Below are 17,626 nucleotides of genomic sequence, written 5' to 3' on the forward strand. Positions count from 1 at the left end.
ATATTAACAAGTTTTTTCACTCCAAATTAAACATTTCCTCATCATTTCCTCATTCTCAAGTGGTTAAATGTTCATCAATTTCTTTCTTCTGTTGAAAAATGTTGAGGGGAAAGTAGCCATGATATCCATAAGAGGAACAAAAAATACTATGGAAGTTAATGGCTGTTTAATAACATTCTTCATTATATCCTCTTTTGCGTGCAATAGAAGAAACTGGAGTATAAGTAAATCATGACTGAATTTTCTCTCTGCTATCCATTAACATCACAAGATCACCAACAAAAACAAGTACAGAAAACTGGTTGTAATAAATGTTCATTGATGTTCTGAAATTTGGCTGGAAATTTCTTTTTTTTTTGCTCTAGTATCGAACTTTTAAAAAGACAATCGTCAATCCCCAATCAAGCTCACATTATTGAGTGTACACTGTAAAATAAAATGATTTTTGGTGCTTGTTCAAACTACTTATTTAAAATTGATCAATAAAATCAACTCAATTCTTGAGGATTATTTTGGGGACACCTTAATTGTTTTATTTTCAATCCACTTAAATTTGTAAAAACAATTCAGTTAACTTAATTGATTTGGGTTGGGACAACAACAACCCCATTTTTTTTTCAATGACTGAAAAAAAGAAACCAAAACACATTGAAGACGCCTATTATGCATCAGTAATGTTTCTATAATTAAAGCTATGAAAGCAAAAATATCCCTGGATAGGTTTCTGTTTTATATTTATGATATAATTAAGTAATATCATACCGGTACACTCAAAAACAGGTGTTTTGCTGTTTGTTCAAACTTCTTGTTTAAAATCAGCTGAAACAACACAAGTCTTGATTTTTCAGCGGGACAACTTAATTGTTTTATGTTGAATCAATTTACATTTGTAAAAACCAATAATTAAACCTAATTCCTTCATGTCGTCCCAACACAAATCATTTGTGTGGAACTCAGCATTTTTTACAGTGAGAGCATGGCTTTCTTGAATATAATGCATGCATTACACAATTTGAGATTTTTTTAAGAAAGTTAATATTACTAAATTGTAAAATTATTATCAAAACATAAATAAACATTGAGATATTTGCTTGTCAATACAGCACACCCTTACACTAAAATCACACAAACTAAAAGTGTCACAAATTGTAATTTCAGCACAGCTCAGATTGTACGTGTGTCTTGGCCAACAGCCTTTGCCACACTCAATTTCACACACTAAGAAGTACCAGTTGTGATTAGGGCATGTCTGCAGTCTCCAATGGTGTTTCATTTACACCTTCACACCTTCATAGTAGATAAAAACGAAGTAAAACACACTTCGCCCCAGAACCACATACACACGTTTTCAAAAGAGATCTCATTCACTAATACATCACATGTTTACAGAAATCTTTTGCAAATATGCTTTATTCTGAATTTAGAACTAGAATTGCAAATTATTCAAGAATCGTGATTTCTGAATAAATTGTTTACACATGATTTATGCATAAACACACGTACACAGTTAGTGAATGGGACTCAATTTAACATGAATTAGTCATCTCATCTCCCTGGTGGAGCAAGAGCACATCAAAACAGCTCATTATCAAGACATAAACAACTGTTGCAGTAATTATTAGTGCTGGATTCCAAAAACAGGGTGTGAACAAAATAGAAAACCAGGTAAGACTGTTCTTCTCAGTGCATGTACTGGAGTCAAACTACAGTTATTCAACCGCATGGAACTGCAGGAATGTAAACCTCAGATGACAGCAGCCAGAAGTGCTGATGTTTACACACCTTTAATTATATGTTTTGCATTGCGAATTCAAAGCATTTATTGGTGTGTGTGCGTGCGTGCATACGTGTTCTTCAAACTCAAGTCACTTACTGCTTTGTTGTGTGAGTGTAGTTTTGTGTTATTGATTTATGCTTTAACCCATGGGTTGTAGGTTTAAACCCCCATGAGGGCTTCACTATTACTTTTGTGCCCTTTGGAAGGACATTTAACCCAAGGTTACTCTATTGGGTTTGTATCAAATGTAGTGCACTGTAAGCAGTTTTTAATAAAGCATTTATTTATTCAGAAAAATCCGTCTAAAAATAATACATTTACAAAAAATAAAACTCAATCATGCACCCCCAAAATTCACATTTTCAAAATCCAATTCATAAATTCAAAACACAATTCAAAAATATACAAATTCAATTTAAAAATTCAACACAAAATTTGTGAATTCACAAGTAAAAATTATAAATATTTCCCCAAATAAATTGGATTTGCGCATGTATGAATTGAGTTTTGAATTTAAGAATTGGATTTTTGCACATTTATGAATAGTGTTTTGAATTTACTAATTGAATTTGTGTATTTACAAATTGCGTTTGAAATTTTTGAATAGGATTTGAGAATTTATGAACTGTGTTTGAATTTAAGAATTAAATTTGTACATTTATGAATTGTGTTTGGAAATAATGAATTGAATTTGCATATTTATGAATTGTGTTTTGAATTAACAAATTGGATTTGTGCATTTCTGAATTGCGTTTTGAATTTTTTATTAGATTTGCGCATTTATGAATTGTGTTTTAAATTTACCAATTGGATTTGCATATTTGTGAATTGGGTTTGGAAATAAAGAATTGAATTAGCATATGTATGAATTGTGTTTTGAATTTATAAATTGGGTTTGAACATTTATTGTGTGTTGAATTTACAAATTGGATTTGTACATTTATGAATTGTGTTTTGAAATAATGAATTTAATTTGCATATTTATGAAATGTGTTTTGAATTAACAAATTGGATTTGAACATTTAAGTATTGCGTTTTGAATTTGCGAATTCAATGTTGTAAATGTGAATTGTGAATGTATTATTCTTGAGGGTGATCTGGCACCATATTCATTTAGCTTCAGGCACGTGTACACATAGGGTATGTATGTATATATATATATATATATATATATATATATATATATATATATATATATATATATATATATATATATATATATATATATATACATATATATATATATATACATACATACATATATATATATACATATATATATACATACATATATATATACATATATATATATATATATATATATGTATATATATATATATATATATATATATACATACATATATATATATACATATATATATATACACACACACACAAATATATAAGTCTTTGAATTTCTGATGCCTGTAGAGTTCAAGAGCTGCAACCATTATTTATTTTGTCATTTGCAGCTTGTTAAAGTGCTGGTTAAGGGATTACAAGTCTTTTTAAGGCAAGTTAAAACAAGTCAGGTCATCTGTGGCTACACTGGTGTACTCAAAAAATAACGATTGTTGCTTATACAAACTACTTACTTAAAATGAGCTTAAACAACACAATTCTTGAGACTTTTTGGGGGACAACTTAACTGTATTAAGTTCAATCCACTTACGTTTGTTAATTAACTTACTCTCTTTTCAATGGTACAACATGAACGAATTGTGTGAAACCCTGCATTTTTTTTTCAGTGGAATAGGTAAATAATTGTAAAAAAAAAACTTTTAAAAAATTGTACAAAAGCATGACAGCAGAGTCCAAAAGCAGCTTTACAGTATTAATAAAGTAAGGACAAAACATGGAGAGCAAACAAACAACCAGGCAAAGGTAAGGGCAAGTAACAAACAATCACAAATCTAACAAACAGTCTGAGATACAAAACCAAGAAGGGAAAAAAGGAATGAGGGAATTGGTGGCTGCTTTCAAAGCACTGCTTTATGAAGATTCAAAACTTTGCAAATCTTTTGTTTTAACTCAGTGGATCACAAATCAAACTGACAAAGTCATGTGATTTTAGTAAGTTAAACGTTGTTACGTTATTACTGTTTCTAAACATTTAAACATTGTAATGCCCAAAAATCCTCATGAATCTTGTGAGTTAACTTAGATAACCCCAAATGACGAATCAATGAACAGGTGCCGTTGGCTTATAAAGACATTTAAAATTATTAATATTACATGATAAGCTAATTCTTAATATACCATATATTTATCTGATGGGTATAGCGACAGATTTACAGACAAATATATAATTCCCAACACTGTATTACAGGCTAAATAAAGCACTTTTAAATGGAATCTGTTTAACTACTATGTCCTCATAATTAAGGATCCAGACCGCGCAGTCAGGGGTCCAGGATGTGTGATACTGGCCAAAGAGTTTCATCAGCAGAGCCAAACATCAAGCAGCACTAGAACCCAGACTGCCTGTTCAGCACTTCGGACTGTTACACATCACTAATGCTGCAGATTCCTTCCTCATCGAGTTATATCAGATACGCAACTACACGCATAACATGCAGATTTACACTCGCGCACACACGTAATGCACAGATTTACACTTGTGTGCACACAAAGACGGCGCACCATCTACAGTCAATAATTCTGTAAACACTTTTAACACCACATGACTGATACCAGAGGCTATTCATATGGATTTTCTTGTCAATCACAATGATTAACATTAATGACTGTCAGACTGAAATGTAGCCTGAAAGCCAGAAGATATATTAGCGCTGTAAGCCAAGTGTAACCTGTCTTGCATATGCTACTGTGGTCGGTATGGGCTCTAAATGCTCTCCTTTGGTCTCTGACAGGTGTTCAGTTACTCTCTGATCTGTTTCGGGGAGCCCTACCATGTGCTATATATTTCCCCCAGACTGGCGTTTGGAATGGGCTGTGTGTTAGATTCTGCTGGACTCATCAGAGAGGCTGGGAATATCTGTGTTTTTGCTCAAGAGTGGGATTAAGATTTACAGAGAGACTTGCAGAATGTTTTGTTAGAGTATCAATCATACTTTCACTGTCCAGCCGGTATGGCAGAAGAACAGCTGCATGTATTGCATTTAGAAATGTATTACTCATACTTGCGACTTTAAATATGCATTCTTACTTATCAATTCTAAAGTATAATAAGTATTCAGAGGCTTAAAGTTATTGTACACTTAAATATTGTGCCAACACTTACTCAATGCTCATGTTGTTTCAAATTTGATTTATTTCATTTTAATTTCCTCTTACAGCCAAACACATAGACAGTACTGCTTTCAAAGATTCCAGAAGGCTTTTTTTTTTAAATGAACTCTTTTAAGGACGTTTTTTAGCAAAGCGACAACAGTAAAGATTTCCCAATTTTTATTGTGTATTAATGGTAAAAATCTTATTTCATTTATGTATTAATTAGTCTGTTGTTTTTAATTGCTTATTTATTATTGAAATGTTCTTGCAATAGAAATAGCCTTGGCTGCTGAAACGGTTGGCATTTACTTCCGCATACTTAAATTTTTAAGGGTCCATGCTGGCCCAATAACCCCATGAGTGGTTTCGTTCTCTCATCAATTGGAATAGAACATGTCTTGCATAGATTATGGTAAAGACATTTTTCTTTTTTCCTATGATTACTGACACATGGAGAAACCCCCAAAATTAATTACAGCAACCTAGACCACAAAGAACCTAAAAGGTACACTTTCAAATTTGAGTTTGCAAAAAAAAAAAAAGCGCCTCTTTTTTGGAGGGGTTTATTATAACATAGATAACATATACAATTATTATTAATTATTAAACTCAAAGGGTTTTCTTTGAAATGATACCTTTGCATTTACACTTCTGCATGTGGATTTGGGAGACTTTTCAATTTGGGTAGGCAAAATCCAGGCGGAAATCCCAAAATAAACTTTAAGAATACATTACATTACATCTTAATTTCTCTAGCACTTTTACAGTGTAGATTGTGTCAAAGCAGCTTAACATAGATGAAGTTCTAGTAAATTGAAAATGCCTCAGTCCAGTTTTTATAGTTGAATTTCATTGTAATGTAAACATCACTGCTGAAAACCCAAAAACTGAGGAGCAAATCCAATGATGCGCAGAAATTTTATTCTGAAATATTATTCAGTAAAACATATTTTTAAGATTTTTTCTGTTTTTCCTTTTTTTTTTTTCTATTTTCATTCATGCAACGAGTCAGTGCAGTGTTGTTTGTGTCATCTTTGGGAACATTATGTGGTTGAGTAAATGATTAAAATAATTTTATTTGGTGGGTTATCACTTTAAGAATCTTTGATAAAGAACAACAATAATTTAAAGTTATTTTTAGCTATAAAACAAATGGTTGATTTAAGTGTCATTATCATAATATTTAAGTTATTAGGCTACAGTAGGTTGTTTCTGAAAAATAAAAAGAAATCATGACAGACTCTTTTTCAGTAGTTAATTAAACAGAAGAAAAATATATTCATAATTGCGAGAATTCAGTCAGAAAATTGCTTTCAAATGCTTTCATTATAGATCTGTGGATTTAGGGACACCTCTGTTATAAAACGAAACAGTGAATCAAAATGAGAGATTCGATTCTTCACAAAATAACTATATCTACACTTTAAAAAAATCGGTAATTTTACGGGGGGGGGGGGGTTTCGGCAGCTGGGGTGCAGAAAAAAAACTGTAAAAACAACTGCCGTTAAATTACAGAAATTTTCCCTAAAATAACAAACGTTATTACAGAAATTAATCAAACAAATTTTAAGTTAAGGAAATTTTGTACATTTACCAGTAAATTCTAAGGTTATTTACCTGTTATTCTAAGGTAAATTTCTGCAATTTAATTGCCATTATTTTACAGTTTTGCTGAAAAAAAATGTAAAATTACTGATTTTTTACAGTGTACTTTAATAAATATTTAAATACAGTGAATAAAACGTGAACAAGATTTTATAACTTGATTTGATTTTTGTACAGGCCATTGATTTTTCTAGGTTAAACCTTTTATTTTACCTACAATAATTTCTAATGTTTGTTATGTGTTCTATTATTTGAAGCAATTTTTCTCAAATATTTGTAATGGTTTCAATAGGCTTATATACAATTGGGGGTGGGAGGGGGATCGTGCACGTATCCCATATTTTTACAACGAAATGTTGACAGGTATGTGCCAGTTATGTTTAATCAGGCAGCTGTAATGAACATATTTCTATGTGAACATGTATTTGAGCGCACACACATCTACGTGCTGGTGTTCACATGTGAATCTGAGTGTCTGCGCATGTGTAGTCGAGCAGACTGATGGATTGCCCCTCTGCCAAAAGCTCCATGGCAACGGTTTCTCTAGCTGTTATGATTTAGTGCCCTCAGCCCCTTTAAATACACTGTCTCTCCATTTAGACTCGCCCTCCCTCGCTCTCCTTGTTTACATCATCGCCCGCTCTCACACTTTTCTGTTTCCATGCCTTCTGTCAGCACTTAAAGTTGAAGTCTTATCGGATTCTCTCAACCTTCATCAAAAGAAAAGCAGCTTGTTCTCCTGATCCTCTCTTTCAGAAATCTCTGCTTGCCGTTTCTCATTCTGTTCTCACGCTGGGCTGAGCTTTCTTACCTTACTTTCCTTCCCTCTAGAATGATTTTTTCCTTCCTAACTTCCTTCCTTCCTTACTTCCTTCCTTTTATACCAACAATCTCTTTTTTCTTCCTTCCTTGCTGAACGTTTTTCTTCCTCTGTCTTCCTTCGACAAATATGTTTTTCCTTCAACAAATCATTTTCCTTCTTTACAGTGCAACTCTTTTCTCCTGTCTCCTTCCGGAATTTTTACCTTTCTTCCAGCACCAATCTTTATTTTTCTTTCCCCTTTTTGCCTTCCTTTTCCCCGAACCAAAATCTTTTTCCCTTCGTTATTCTGTTGTAGCTATATTTCCTTCTTGCTTTACGGCTTACATCCCTTTCCCTCCAATTTCTTCCCTCCAGCATAACAATAATCCATTCTTTCTTACTTTATTTATTCCAAACAACAGTCATTACTGCTTTCCTTCCTTTTTTGTTTTTTTCTTTTTTTTCCTCATTCATAGCCAACAATATTTCCTTCCGTCTTGTACAGTATACTAGCTGAATAGTTTCTTCCTTTCATCTTTCCAGTCTCAGTTAAACTTTCTCCTTCCTTCTTTTCTTTCTTCTTTCCAGGATTTCTCTAGACCATTATTGCTTCTTTTCATTCTTTTCTTTTCTTTTTTCTATCATAGCAGTTTAGCATATCATGTCTTCCCATCTTCATTCCTTATTTTCTTACCAACGCTTATTGCTTTTTCCTTTCTTCCCTCCAACTTTCATAGTTTCAACAGGCTTTCTCTTTCTTTATTGAAGCGTCTTGTTCTGACCTTACTTTATCTTTCTACCATTTAATCCATTCTTCCTTCTAGTAGTCTCCCTTTAGTTTTTTCTTACTTTTTCAAGCATGCCATCAATTCTTCCCCTCTTCCTTCTTGCCCTAATACAACAATCATTACTGCTTTCCTTGATTTCTGTGGTTCTTACTTATTTACTTACCTATTTCATATCTACCCTTCCTTCCTTCCTTCCTTCCTTTACTCCAGAACAACATTTTCTTCCTTCCCTCTCTCTTTACTTCTTCCACTTTTCTATTTCCTTCATTTCACTCTTTTTCTTTTACTGTCCTTCATCCTTCAACCCTCCTTTTAATCTTTTCATCCTTCCAGTACTCTTTCTTCAATTTTATCTTTATTTTTTCAGCATGCTATCAATTCCTCCTTCCTTCTTGCCTTCCTTATCAACAATCATTACGGCTTTCATACTTGCCCTTTTCATATCTTCTTCCTTCCTTTCTTTAAGAACAACATTTCTTGTCTTCCCTCCCCAGTTCCTCCCTTCCTTTCAATTTTAAACTTTTTCTTTCATCTTCTTTTTTCCTTTCACTTTAATTTTTCTTTCTACCATTTATTCATTTCATACATCCAGTACTCTTCTTTTCATTAATTTCCAGCATGCCATGAGGTGTTCCTTCTTTCTTGCTCTCCATACCTACAATCATCATTGCTTTCCTTTCTTTATGTGGGTCCTTCTCAAACATTTCATTTCCTCCTTCTATCCTTTATCCTATCATTCCAGTTTCACTCTTTATTTTGCTCTACCTAATTTTTCTTTCCGTCCACTATTTTTTCAGTCTTTTTTTTCTTTCACCTTCCTCCCGCTTTTTCTTTCTTTTTACAGCATGCCATCAGTTCTTCTTTTCTTCCTTCTTGCTCTCATACCAACAATCATTCCTTCCTTCCTTCCTTCCAAGACATTTCCTTCCCTCCCTTGTTCCTCCCTTCCTGTCAGTTTTACTCTTTTACTTTCATCATCCTTTTTTCCCTTCCACTTTCATTTTTCTTTCTACCATTCAATCATCTCATACATCCAGTACTCTTCTTTTCATTTATTTCCAGAACGCCATCAGTTCTTGCTTCCTTCCTGCCCTCTATACCAACAATCATTATTGCTTTCCTTTCTTTGCGGTTCTTACTTCTTTACTTGTCTATTTCATATACCTTTCCTTCCTTCCTTCTAGAACATCATTTCCTTCCTTCCCTCACAACTTTATCCCTTCATTCCAGTTTCGCTCTTTACTACTTCCATCTTTATTTTTTCTTCCGTTCACTTTTTTATGATACTGTTTTCTTCCACCTTCCTTTAAATCTTTTCTTCCTTCTGTTTTTTCTTTCATTTTCCAGCATACCATCAGTTCCTCTTTCCTTCCTGCCCTCATACCAACAATTATTCCTTCCTTTCAGAACATTTCTTTCCCTCCTTCACTCCTCCCATCCTACAGTTTTACTCTTTCATTGCCTTTTTCCTTCCACTTTCATTTTTCTTTCTACCTTTTAATCATTTCATACATCCAGTACTCTTCATTTTTCCAGCACGCCATCAGTTCTTCCTTCCTTCCTGCCCTCCATACCAACAATCATTAATGCTTTCCTTTCTTTCTGTGTTTCTTACTTCCACGCATTCCTATTTCATACACCTTTCCTTCCATTCTTCCCTAGTTTGCTTCTTCATTCCAGTTTCACTCTTTATTTTTTCTACCTTAATTTTTCTTTCTGCTCACTCTTTTTAATCCTTCTTTTCCACCTTCCTTTTAATCTTTTCTTCCTTCTGATTACTTCTTTCTTTTTCCAGCATCCCATCATTTCTTCTTTCCTTCCTTTATCAACAATCCTTCCTTCCTTCCAGAACAACATTTCTTTCCTTCCCTCTCTCATTCCTCTCTTCCTTTCAGTTTTACTCTTTTCTTTTATCATCCCGTTTCCTTCCACTTTCATTTTTCATTCAATCATTTCATATATCCAGTACTCTTCTTTTCATTTATTTCCAGCATGCCACAAGTTCTTCCTTCTTTCCTGCCCTCCATATAAACAATCATTATTGCTTTCCTTTCTTTCTGTATTTTTCTTCCTTCCCCTTTTCATAATGGTTCCTTCCATCCTTACTTCCAGAATAAAAAAATATTTCCTTCTTCCTCCTGTCCTTCCAGTTTCACAATTTTTTCCTTTCACCTTTCTTTTTCTTCCAGCATATCAACAACCAATTCTTCTTTCCTTCCACCACACGATTTCACACTCTCTTTCGCTCTTTTGACAGGTCCGATCTCTCCAGCTGAATTCACATCTGTGTTGCCGTTTTGATGCCTTAAGAGCGAGTCTGCGTGTGTCAGCCAGAAGGACATGATGGTGGGCAGAGGGGCAATAATGGAGCACCACGCCCCATGTCAGCATCACACACACTTACATCCACAGGCACACAAATTCAAAACATACAAAAATACAAAAGCAACCAGCATGTGTGAAAAGTTGTATGCAACAGAGAAACATGGAGTCAAATGAAATGAGTAAATGAGAAACCATTAAATTTACACAAGAACAGGTTACAAAAAAAATGAGCAGAGAAATCACACAATTAAATACTTCTTGTGTGAAATCTGTTTTGATTATGTCACGACTTTTGATCTCTCTCATTCGTTTTCAGACACTCAATGTGATCTTGGATAACACCATAGCGACAAGAGACATGAGAGCTGTCACACGTGTCATGCTGTCTGCCAGTTGATTGGTCCGCTGAAGTAGAAAAACATGCTTCCACGAACCTCTAATTTTAAAATGTGAGATATTTCATATGACGTCAGTGCATGTTATTTAAAGGTACAATTCTAATTGCAGCTTTTGTGCTTCTTTGTGTCAGTCTCTCTTGTCTAAACCTCTCCTTCTTTCTCTTGTTGCCATGACTACAATCATTAACACATGGTTATCTCACAGTGTAGTAACAAAGCAGGCCAAGACACATGCACGCACAGGCGCAAACCATTAAAGCGCTGACAAAATGCCTTCCTTGCCAAAACCTTTTACTAATGGCTGAGGTAATTGATGCCTGTCTGAACGGTAATGAAACCTCTTTGGAACCTATAGTACACTGCAAAAAATCATTTGGGTAATCATAAAAACAATTTGCAAGTATTAATAATAGATTCTTAAAGGGATAGTTCACCCAAAAATGTTTACTCACCACTTGCTCTCAAGTGGTTCCAAACACTTTTTTCCCCTCAGCATATAGACCATTCCAATGTAGTCATGTCACTGGCCCATGAACATGTCCTATAGACGATTTCAATGTGGTCATGTCATTGGCCCATGACTATTTTTTGCTTGCTATCAAACTATTTCATAACTGCAACTGGCCATTCAATCATAATTTAATATTAAAACAGCTATCAAAACATTATTTATCAATATGTGGCTCTTTTTGGATTCTCGGGAGCTACAGAAATTAAAAATATTAAACAGGAAACACTTTGAGACCATTATTTTTGTTTACGTTGGGACCATTTCCCTCAAAATGGTCTATAAAACAATATTTTGAAGAATTTTGGTAAATTCTAGCCACTGACTTCTATAGTGGGGGGGAAATACTACTCAAGTCAATGTTTTTAGCATTCATCAAAATATATTCTTGTACTCAACAGAAAGACATCCATTTTGGTGGTTAACCGACCATGTCCAGAACATACACTAAAATTCACTAAAAATAATTCTAAATATTTTCATAATTGTATTTATAACAGATTTCCCCACCAAACAGCTTGATAAAGTATTGTTTTACTGGCTGAAATACTATATTCCACTCAACATTTGACAACATAAGCGGTTCATTTTTAATAGACATGAATATTAGTGACAGAAGAATCTCAACACACCACATGACCAATAAAAAACAAGTACATACACAGAACCACTGCCAAAAAATGTAGGGGCCAATGGCATTTGGCAATAGGTGAAAATCCTTTAATTGTTGACATGTGGGTTAGAGGGGTGAGTCTGTCCCTCGAGGGCTCAGAGATACAATCAAACATAAAGCCAAAGAAGAGCAACTGCTTAAAAGTATTTGCGTCAAACATCAAGCTACAACAAATACAGAAACATGCTGTGCTAAAAAATCCGGTTTGAATAAGACACTAAAAGATTTCATTTCAGTGTGTGTGTGTATTTGTGGTGTACATAACACATGTGCTGTTTTTTCTCAAATTCTCAAATAGCTGCATGACTTGATCTGTCAATCACTGTACATTCCTCGATATGCAAATTCAAATAAAACGACACACAACCGCACATGAAATGTAAACAGGCATGCACAAACATGTGCAGAAATCCTAAACACATTCGCCTGAAAACAATATAATAAATCTGATAACATCGCATATAAACAAACACACCACAGCTCAGCCAACGCACGGCTACATGAAATGGACATGCTGTCATGAACACATGACTGCACGCATGTCCTTTTTTCAATCTCACTAGCACATACACCTCCAAATATCGTTTCTGTAGAGGAAAAAAAAAACTCAAACTTTTAAACTGTCAAAAGGCTATGCGACCTATTGACCTGAACCACACCTACAAATAACCATCTTCTGACATTCCAAGAAAACACCTAGAGCAAAAAATGCCTCATGTTTAAACACACAACAAAAAATATACGCCTTATTTTTTATAATAAACACATTTTTTGAAAATTCTAAAAGAAAATATATAATATCTATGATGTCATTAAATAAAATAATTCTACATATGTTTGTTTTATTATACTAATATTCAGTAATCAACAAATGAAAATGAAGCCAACGCATTGGAAGAAAATCAATAAATGCATCCAAAACCAATCAATATTAAAAATCTAAATGCCTTATTTCCCTATCAAAACCCTGACATATACCTCCTTCATTGGCTTTTCTAGCTCTCAGTGGGTTTTAACCACATTAAATCAATCCATCATGAGCCCTTGAGCCAAACAACAGCCAAAAACCACAAGTACACAACAACTGTGCGATGCCAATCTTACCTTCTTTCCTTTCTTTTTACGGTGAGCTGGTTTGGAGCTACTTTTTTCTTTGGCTTCTTCACTCATTTTGGGAAAGCTGATGGGATCAGACTCCCTGAGCGATCCTCCTTATTCCAACATCCACTCCGATCAGCATGGACCAGGCAGAGAAGTCCATTAAAGCTCCGCTGATGGTGTTTGTTTATGGGGGAGATGCTGAGAGGCGCGCAAACGCTCGCGTTCTCTCTCTCTCTCTCTCTTTCTCTCTCTGAACTCTCTCTCACTCTGTGTTTTCAGAAGACTCGCCTTCTTCTTCTGTCTGGTGTTCCCCAAAAAGGGTGTGGAGAGATAGTGGAGCGAAAGAGAGAGAGGGAGAAGGAGGAGACACGGAGAGACCGAGAAATCAGAGGTTGATGGACAGATTAGTTTTGAAAAGAGAAAGAAGAGCATAATCCTGTTGAATAGCCTACCTGCTTTGATGTGTTTCGCACACCCACACGGACAGACAGAGATTAGGGGAGAGTATGTGTTAAATAAAAGTGAAACAAAACAAAAGGAGGTATAAAGGAACAATTCAGTGGTATGAAAGAAAGAACAATGGGTATAAAATGAGTTCCTCTCGTGCTGTAAATGAGAGATATGTTCAGATTGCTGCCAATACTCTGATCATGTGCTCTCTGAGAATGTGTGCGCGCGTTTGCATGTGTGCAGGGAGTGAAATATTAAATGTGACACCTCTGTGCTGTGTGTGTACGTGTGTGTGTGTGTGTGTGTGTGTGTGCGTGTGTGTGTGTGTGTGTGTGTGTGTGTGTGTGTGTGTGTGTGTGTGTGTGTGTGTGTGTGTGTGTGTGTGTGGTTGGACAAGCATGCAGCAGGTCCTTCCAGAAAAGGAAGACTCCTCCAGTACGGTGCCAAGAGATCAGCTTACTAACAGAGAGAGAGAGAGAGAGAGAGAGAGAGGGAGAGAGAGAAAGAGAAACGGGCAAAAGACATTGGAAACATTTGTGTAGTTAAAAACATGAACTGATTTATTTTTACTTTGTTTTATTTAATAGGGTCAGTTTGTGGCTGTTTTAACATTTAGGTTTGGTTAAACTTTATTAAAAGGGTGGTCCAGAATGTAATTTTAAGGTTTGGTTGTGTTTATAAAATGCTAAGCGAAGAGATGTGTGCTCATGTTTCACTTAAAGGAAAGGAAATCACGTTATTTTTTCATATATCTCACTTTGATTATACACAGCTACTCAGCTAACATGAAAACGACTGATATATTTCCTAGTTCCTCTGAAAGGCCCGCCCTCAAGTGACTCTGATTGGTCATAGTCATAATGTGCTGCGATTCGCGGATCGGCTCCACATCACCCCCGTACAAGCACGCGCTTTTCTGCTGTGTAAACAGTCAGTCAACCTCCTGCATGCTCTCTAAAATAAAATCTGACATGTGTCTGTAACGAGTGAAAATGGGGTGCGGCTCCTTTAAGAGGAATCGTCTTTGTGTGTGTATCTATGTGTGTGTGTGAATGTGTGAACTTTCTGTAACTAGCGCATGTGCGTCGGACTTTCTTTTTCTTTTTCTCTGATGCTCCGATTAACTTATTTTCTGTAATATATTGTGACAGAAGAATAAAGCACAAGATGTGGGATGCGACTTGTGTGAGCCTTGATTTATTTTTCTGCTGCTATCACGAGTTAGGTGAGCTATCCTGTATTTTTTTAAACTCGACGATTTACACGATGTCTTTCACAAATATCCAGAATATGCAGGTGTAAGTAAGATGAATTATCCACATATCTTATATATCACATATCATCCACAACTTCATTATCTGAGATGTAAAACGCATGAAAAATCTGCCTAAAGAGAAACAATGCAAAGTCGCGCACACACATAGAGCGAAACGAATGCGCTGGTGAAGTGTATGTGTGGGTGTTTACAGCAGTTTGACTGATAAATATGAATTTGTAGCTCAATCGTTTGCCCGCAAAGCAGCATCAACTAAAGTTTAAAATATGAAATTGTAGTGGACCACCCCTTTAATATTTGCACTATTATATGGTCACCAAAGCTGCATTTATTTCATTTAAAAACATAATATTTGTTTTCTCCTTAATATATTTGACAAGGTTATTTATTCCTGCCATGGCAAAGGTGATTTATTGGTAGACATTAATCCAGTGGTCCTTCAATATAATCCTTATAAGTAAGTAATCTAATATAAGTATGCTTAATTTGTGACATACCAGTAAACCCTCTTGATTCTCCTGTATTATACAATTCTATCCCGCTATCATACCGTAAAGATATTTTCCCGTATTTCTGCCGTTTTTTGTTTTTTTTTTCAATCTTTTTATGAAGGGTGGCAATAAACATTAAAGAGCCGATCCTCCCTATACAAGACATATACTGCCGAACCACCAGGGGACGCCCATTGAACTTAATTTTGAATCTATTTTGCTCTTTCATTTTATTTAGGCATAAAAACATTTCAAAATATATAGAAAATGCCAGGATTCCCTTCCTTTCCATTACAGGCATTGTTGTCCCTTCTATGCAATCTTCAAAACAAGGCTGTCAGACGATGCACACGTCTACACACAGATCTTCACACTAAGAAAAAGCTAAAGTAATAACATCTAAACAAGTCGATCTTGGTGGGTTTTCTTTAAAACACAACAATTTTTGTTTTAAATGAGCATAAACAGTTTTGAGCATAAAGCAATCGAATGCTTTCATTATGGATCTATGCATTTTTTAAGTGACACCTCTGTTATTTAATGTGATCTAATGAAAAATTTAAATGAGATTCATTCACTGCTCTATAATTAGAATGTTTAAGTTTTACAGTTAAGAAAAGGTTATTGAGATTTGACAACTTAATTCAATTTCTTTATAATAGCTATTAATTGTGATGAGCAAACCTGTTTGTTAATTTATTTGTAGCTTTTTTAATGTATACTATTTATTCTATCCTTTGTAAATAATAATAATAATTAAAAAACATATTACAGATCGTTTCAACTGTTTATTTACAATGAAAGTATTTACACATCCCAATGTTGACAGGTAAGATTTTGTGGCCAAATAAAAAAAAAAATTATACATAAATTTTATATTTTTAGGGATGTATAGTATATCTGTTTTAGGGATGTACTGATACTGGTATCAGACTGGTATCAATCTGTGATATTTTGTAAAAGGCAAATTATCTGTGCTATTATGGTCATATTTCAGTTTGTTTGTATTTCAATTTGGAGCTTGATTCCATTCATTCATCTTTATTGAAAAAAGAAGCAATGAGAACATTCTGCCAAATATTTTCTATTGTGCTCCACAGATACAATGCAAGGAAGCACAAAATTCAGGGGGACGGATTGTCATTCTCATTAATAGATGTGAATGCATTGGGTGGTTACATCCCAAGATTTATTTCTTAGAAAATCAAGTAATGCCATTGGATGGCATGACTTTCTCAAGAGGTTTGTGATATAACGCTCTTCGGCATGCAGACATGGCGGCCCCACAGCCAGCTCTCTTTCTCCTCCTCTCCATTTGGATAACAGAATCATCACCACAGAGCGATGAATACAGGGAAAGAGAAGAGAAAGGCAGCGGGAGGAGGGAATCTGGAGGAGAGCGAGTGTGAAAAAGAGGGGGATGAAGAGAGAGACAGTAATCTGGTCACAGACTGTTGGGCTTGGCCAAGCAAAAGCTTCTAGCACTATACAGTACATCACTGACAACACACACACAGACGCTCCACCTACAGTTTCACACACACATCAATGATTGCCACCACCGGCAAAAAAACCCTCCAAAAAAAACAGCACAAGCTCGGTTTTTCAGTAAGCTGCTGAGCGTTAGTCAGTGATTCTGTGTGGCACTGTGACTGACTTACACCTCTCTCATGAATTATTCATAATCTGTGTCTCTTTGTATATGTGTGTGTGTGTGTGTGTGTGTGTGTGTGTGTGTGTGTGTGTGTGTGTGTGAGTGTGAGTGTGTGTGTGTGAGGAACAGCTTATGGCTGGGACGTGAGGGACTACCTCTAGTCGGCGGTGATCGATTCTGCTTTCCGACGCGCACATACACAAAAAACTGAGCACCCACAAATCCAGTGCCTCTTTGTTCTGCCCTCTGGTGGTTAGCCTCATAAATAAAGTGTTCTTTGAGACTGACCTGTACAACAGTTTGGCCAACTTATTGCTGCGAGTATGGGAGGAACTTGATTCAGGCTCAGAGACGGTCATTGTGTGTCGAAACAGAAGCACTGATGTGCAGCTTTGAAGTGAAGGGTCTCAGACGTTAAGCAGTTTTACAGGCTTCATACCCAGACATCCCGTATGTGGATTGTAACTGTAAAATATAAACAAAGACATTATAAAAGATCATCTCGTTTTGTTTTTAAAATCACAAACTGACAACAAGATATGGA

At 35.2% G+C, this 17,626-nt stretch overlaps 2 protein-coding genes across 23 annotated transcripts in view; one reads left to right on the top strand and one right to left on the bottom strand.

Moving 5' to 3' along the window:
• ank3a (ankyrin 3a) overlaps positions 1-13,497 on the bottom strand; it is a 189,904-nt gene extending 176,407 nt beyond the window's left edge. For all 22 annotated transcript variants that reach the window (XM_073928436.1, XM_073928413.1, XM_073928427.1 and 19 more), the window contains exon 1: positions 13,215-13,497. In XM_073928436.1, coding sequence (XP_073784537.1) covers positions 13,215-13,280 — 66 coding nt within the window. In that variant the 5' untranslated portion in view covers positions 13,281-13,497. The remainder of the gene's footprint in view (positions 1-13,214) is intronic.
• The window catches only part of LOC141378555 (uncharacterized), an 876,211-nt gene that overhangs the window by 288,396 nt on the left and 570,189 nt on the right, over positions 1-17,626 (top strand). The window lies entirely within an intron of this gene.

The sequence above is a fragment of the Danio rerio genome, chromosome 17 (assembly GCF_049306965.1).
Source record: "Danio rerio strain Tuebingen ecotype United States chromosome 17, GRCz12tu, whole genome shotgun sequence".
Taxonomy (NCBI): domain Eukaryota; kingdom Metazoa; phylum Chordata; class Actinopteri; order Cypriniformes; family Danionidae; genus Danio; species Danio rerio.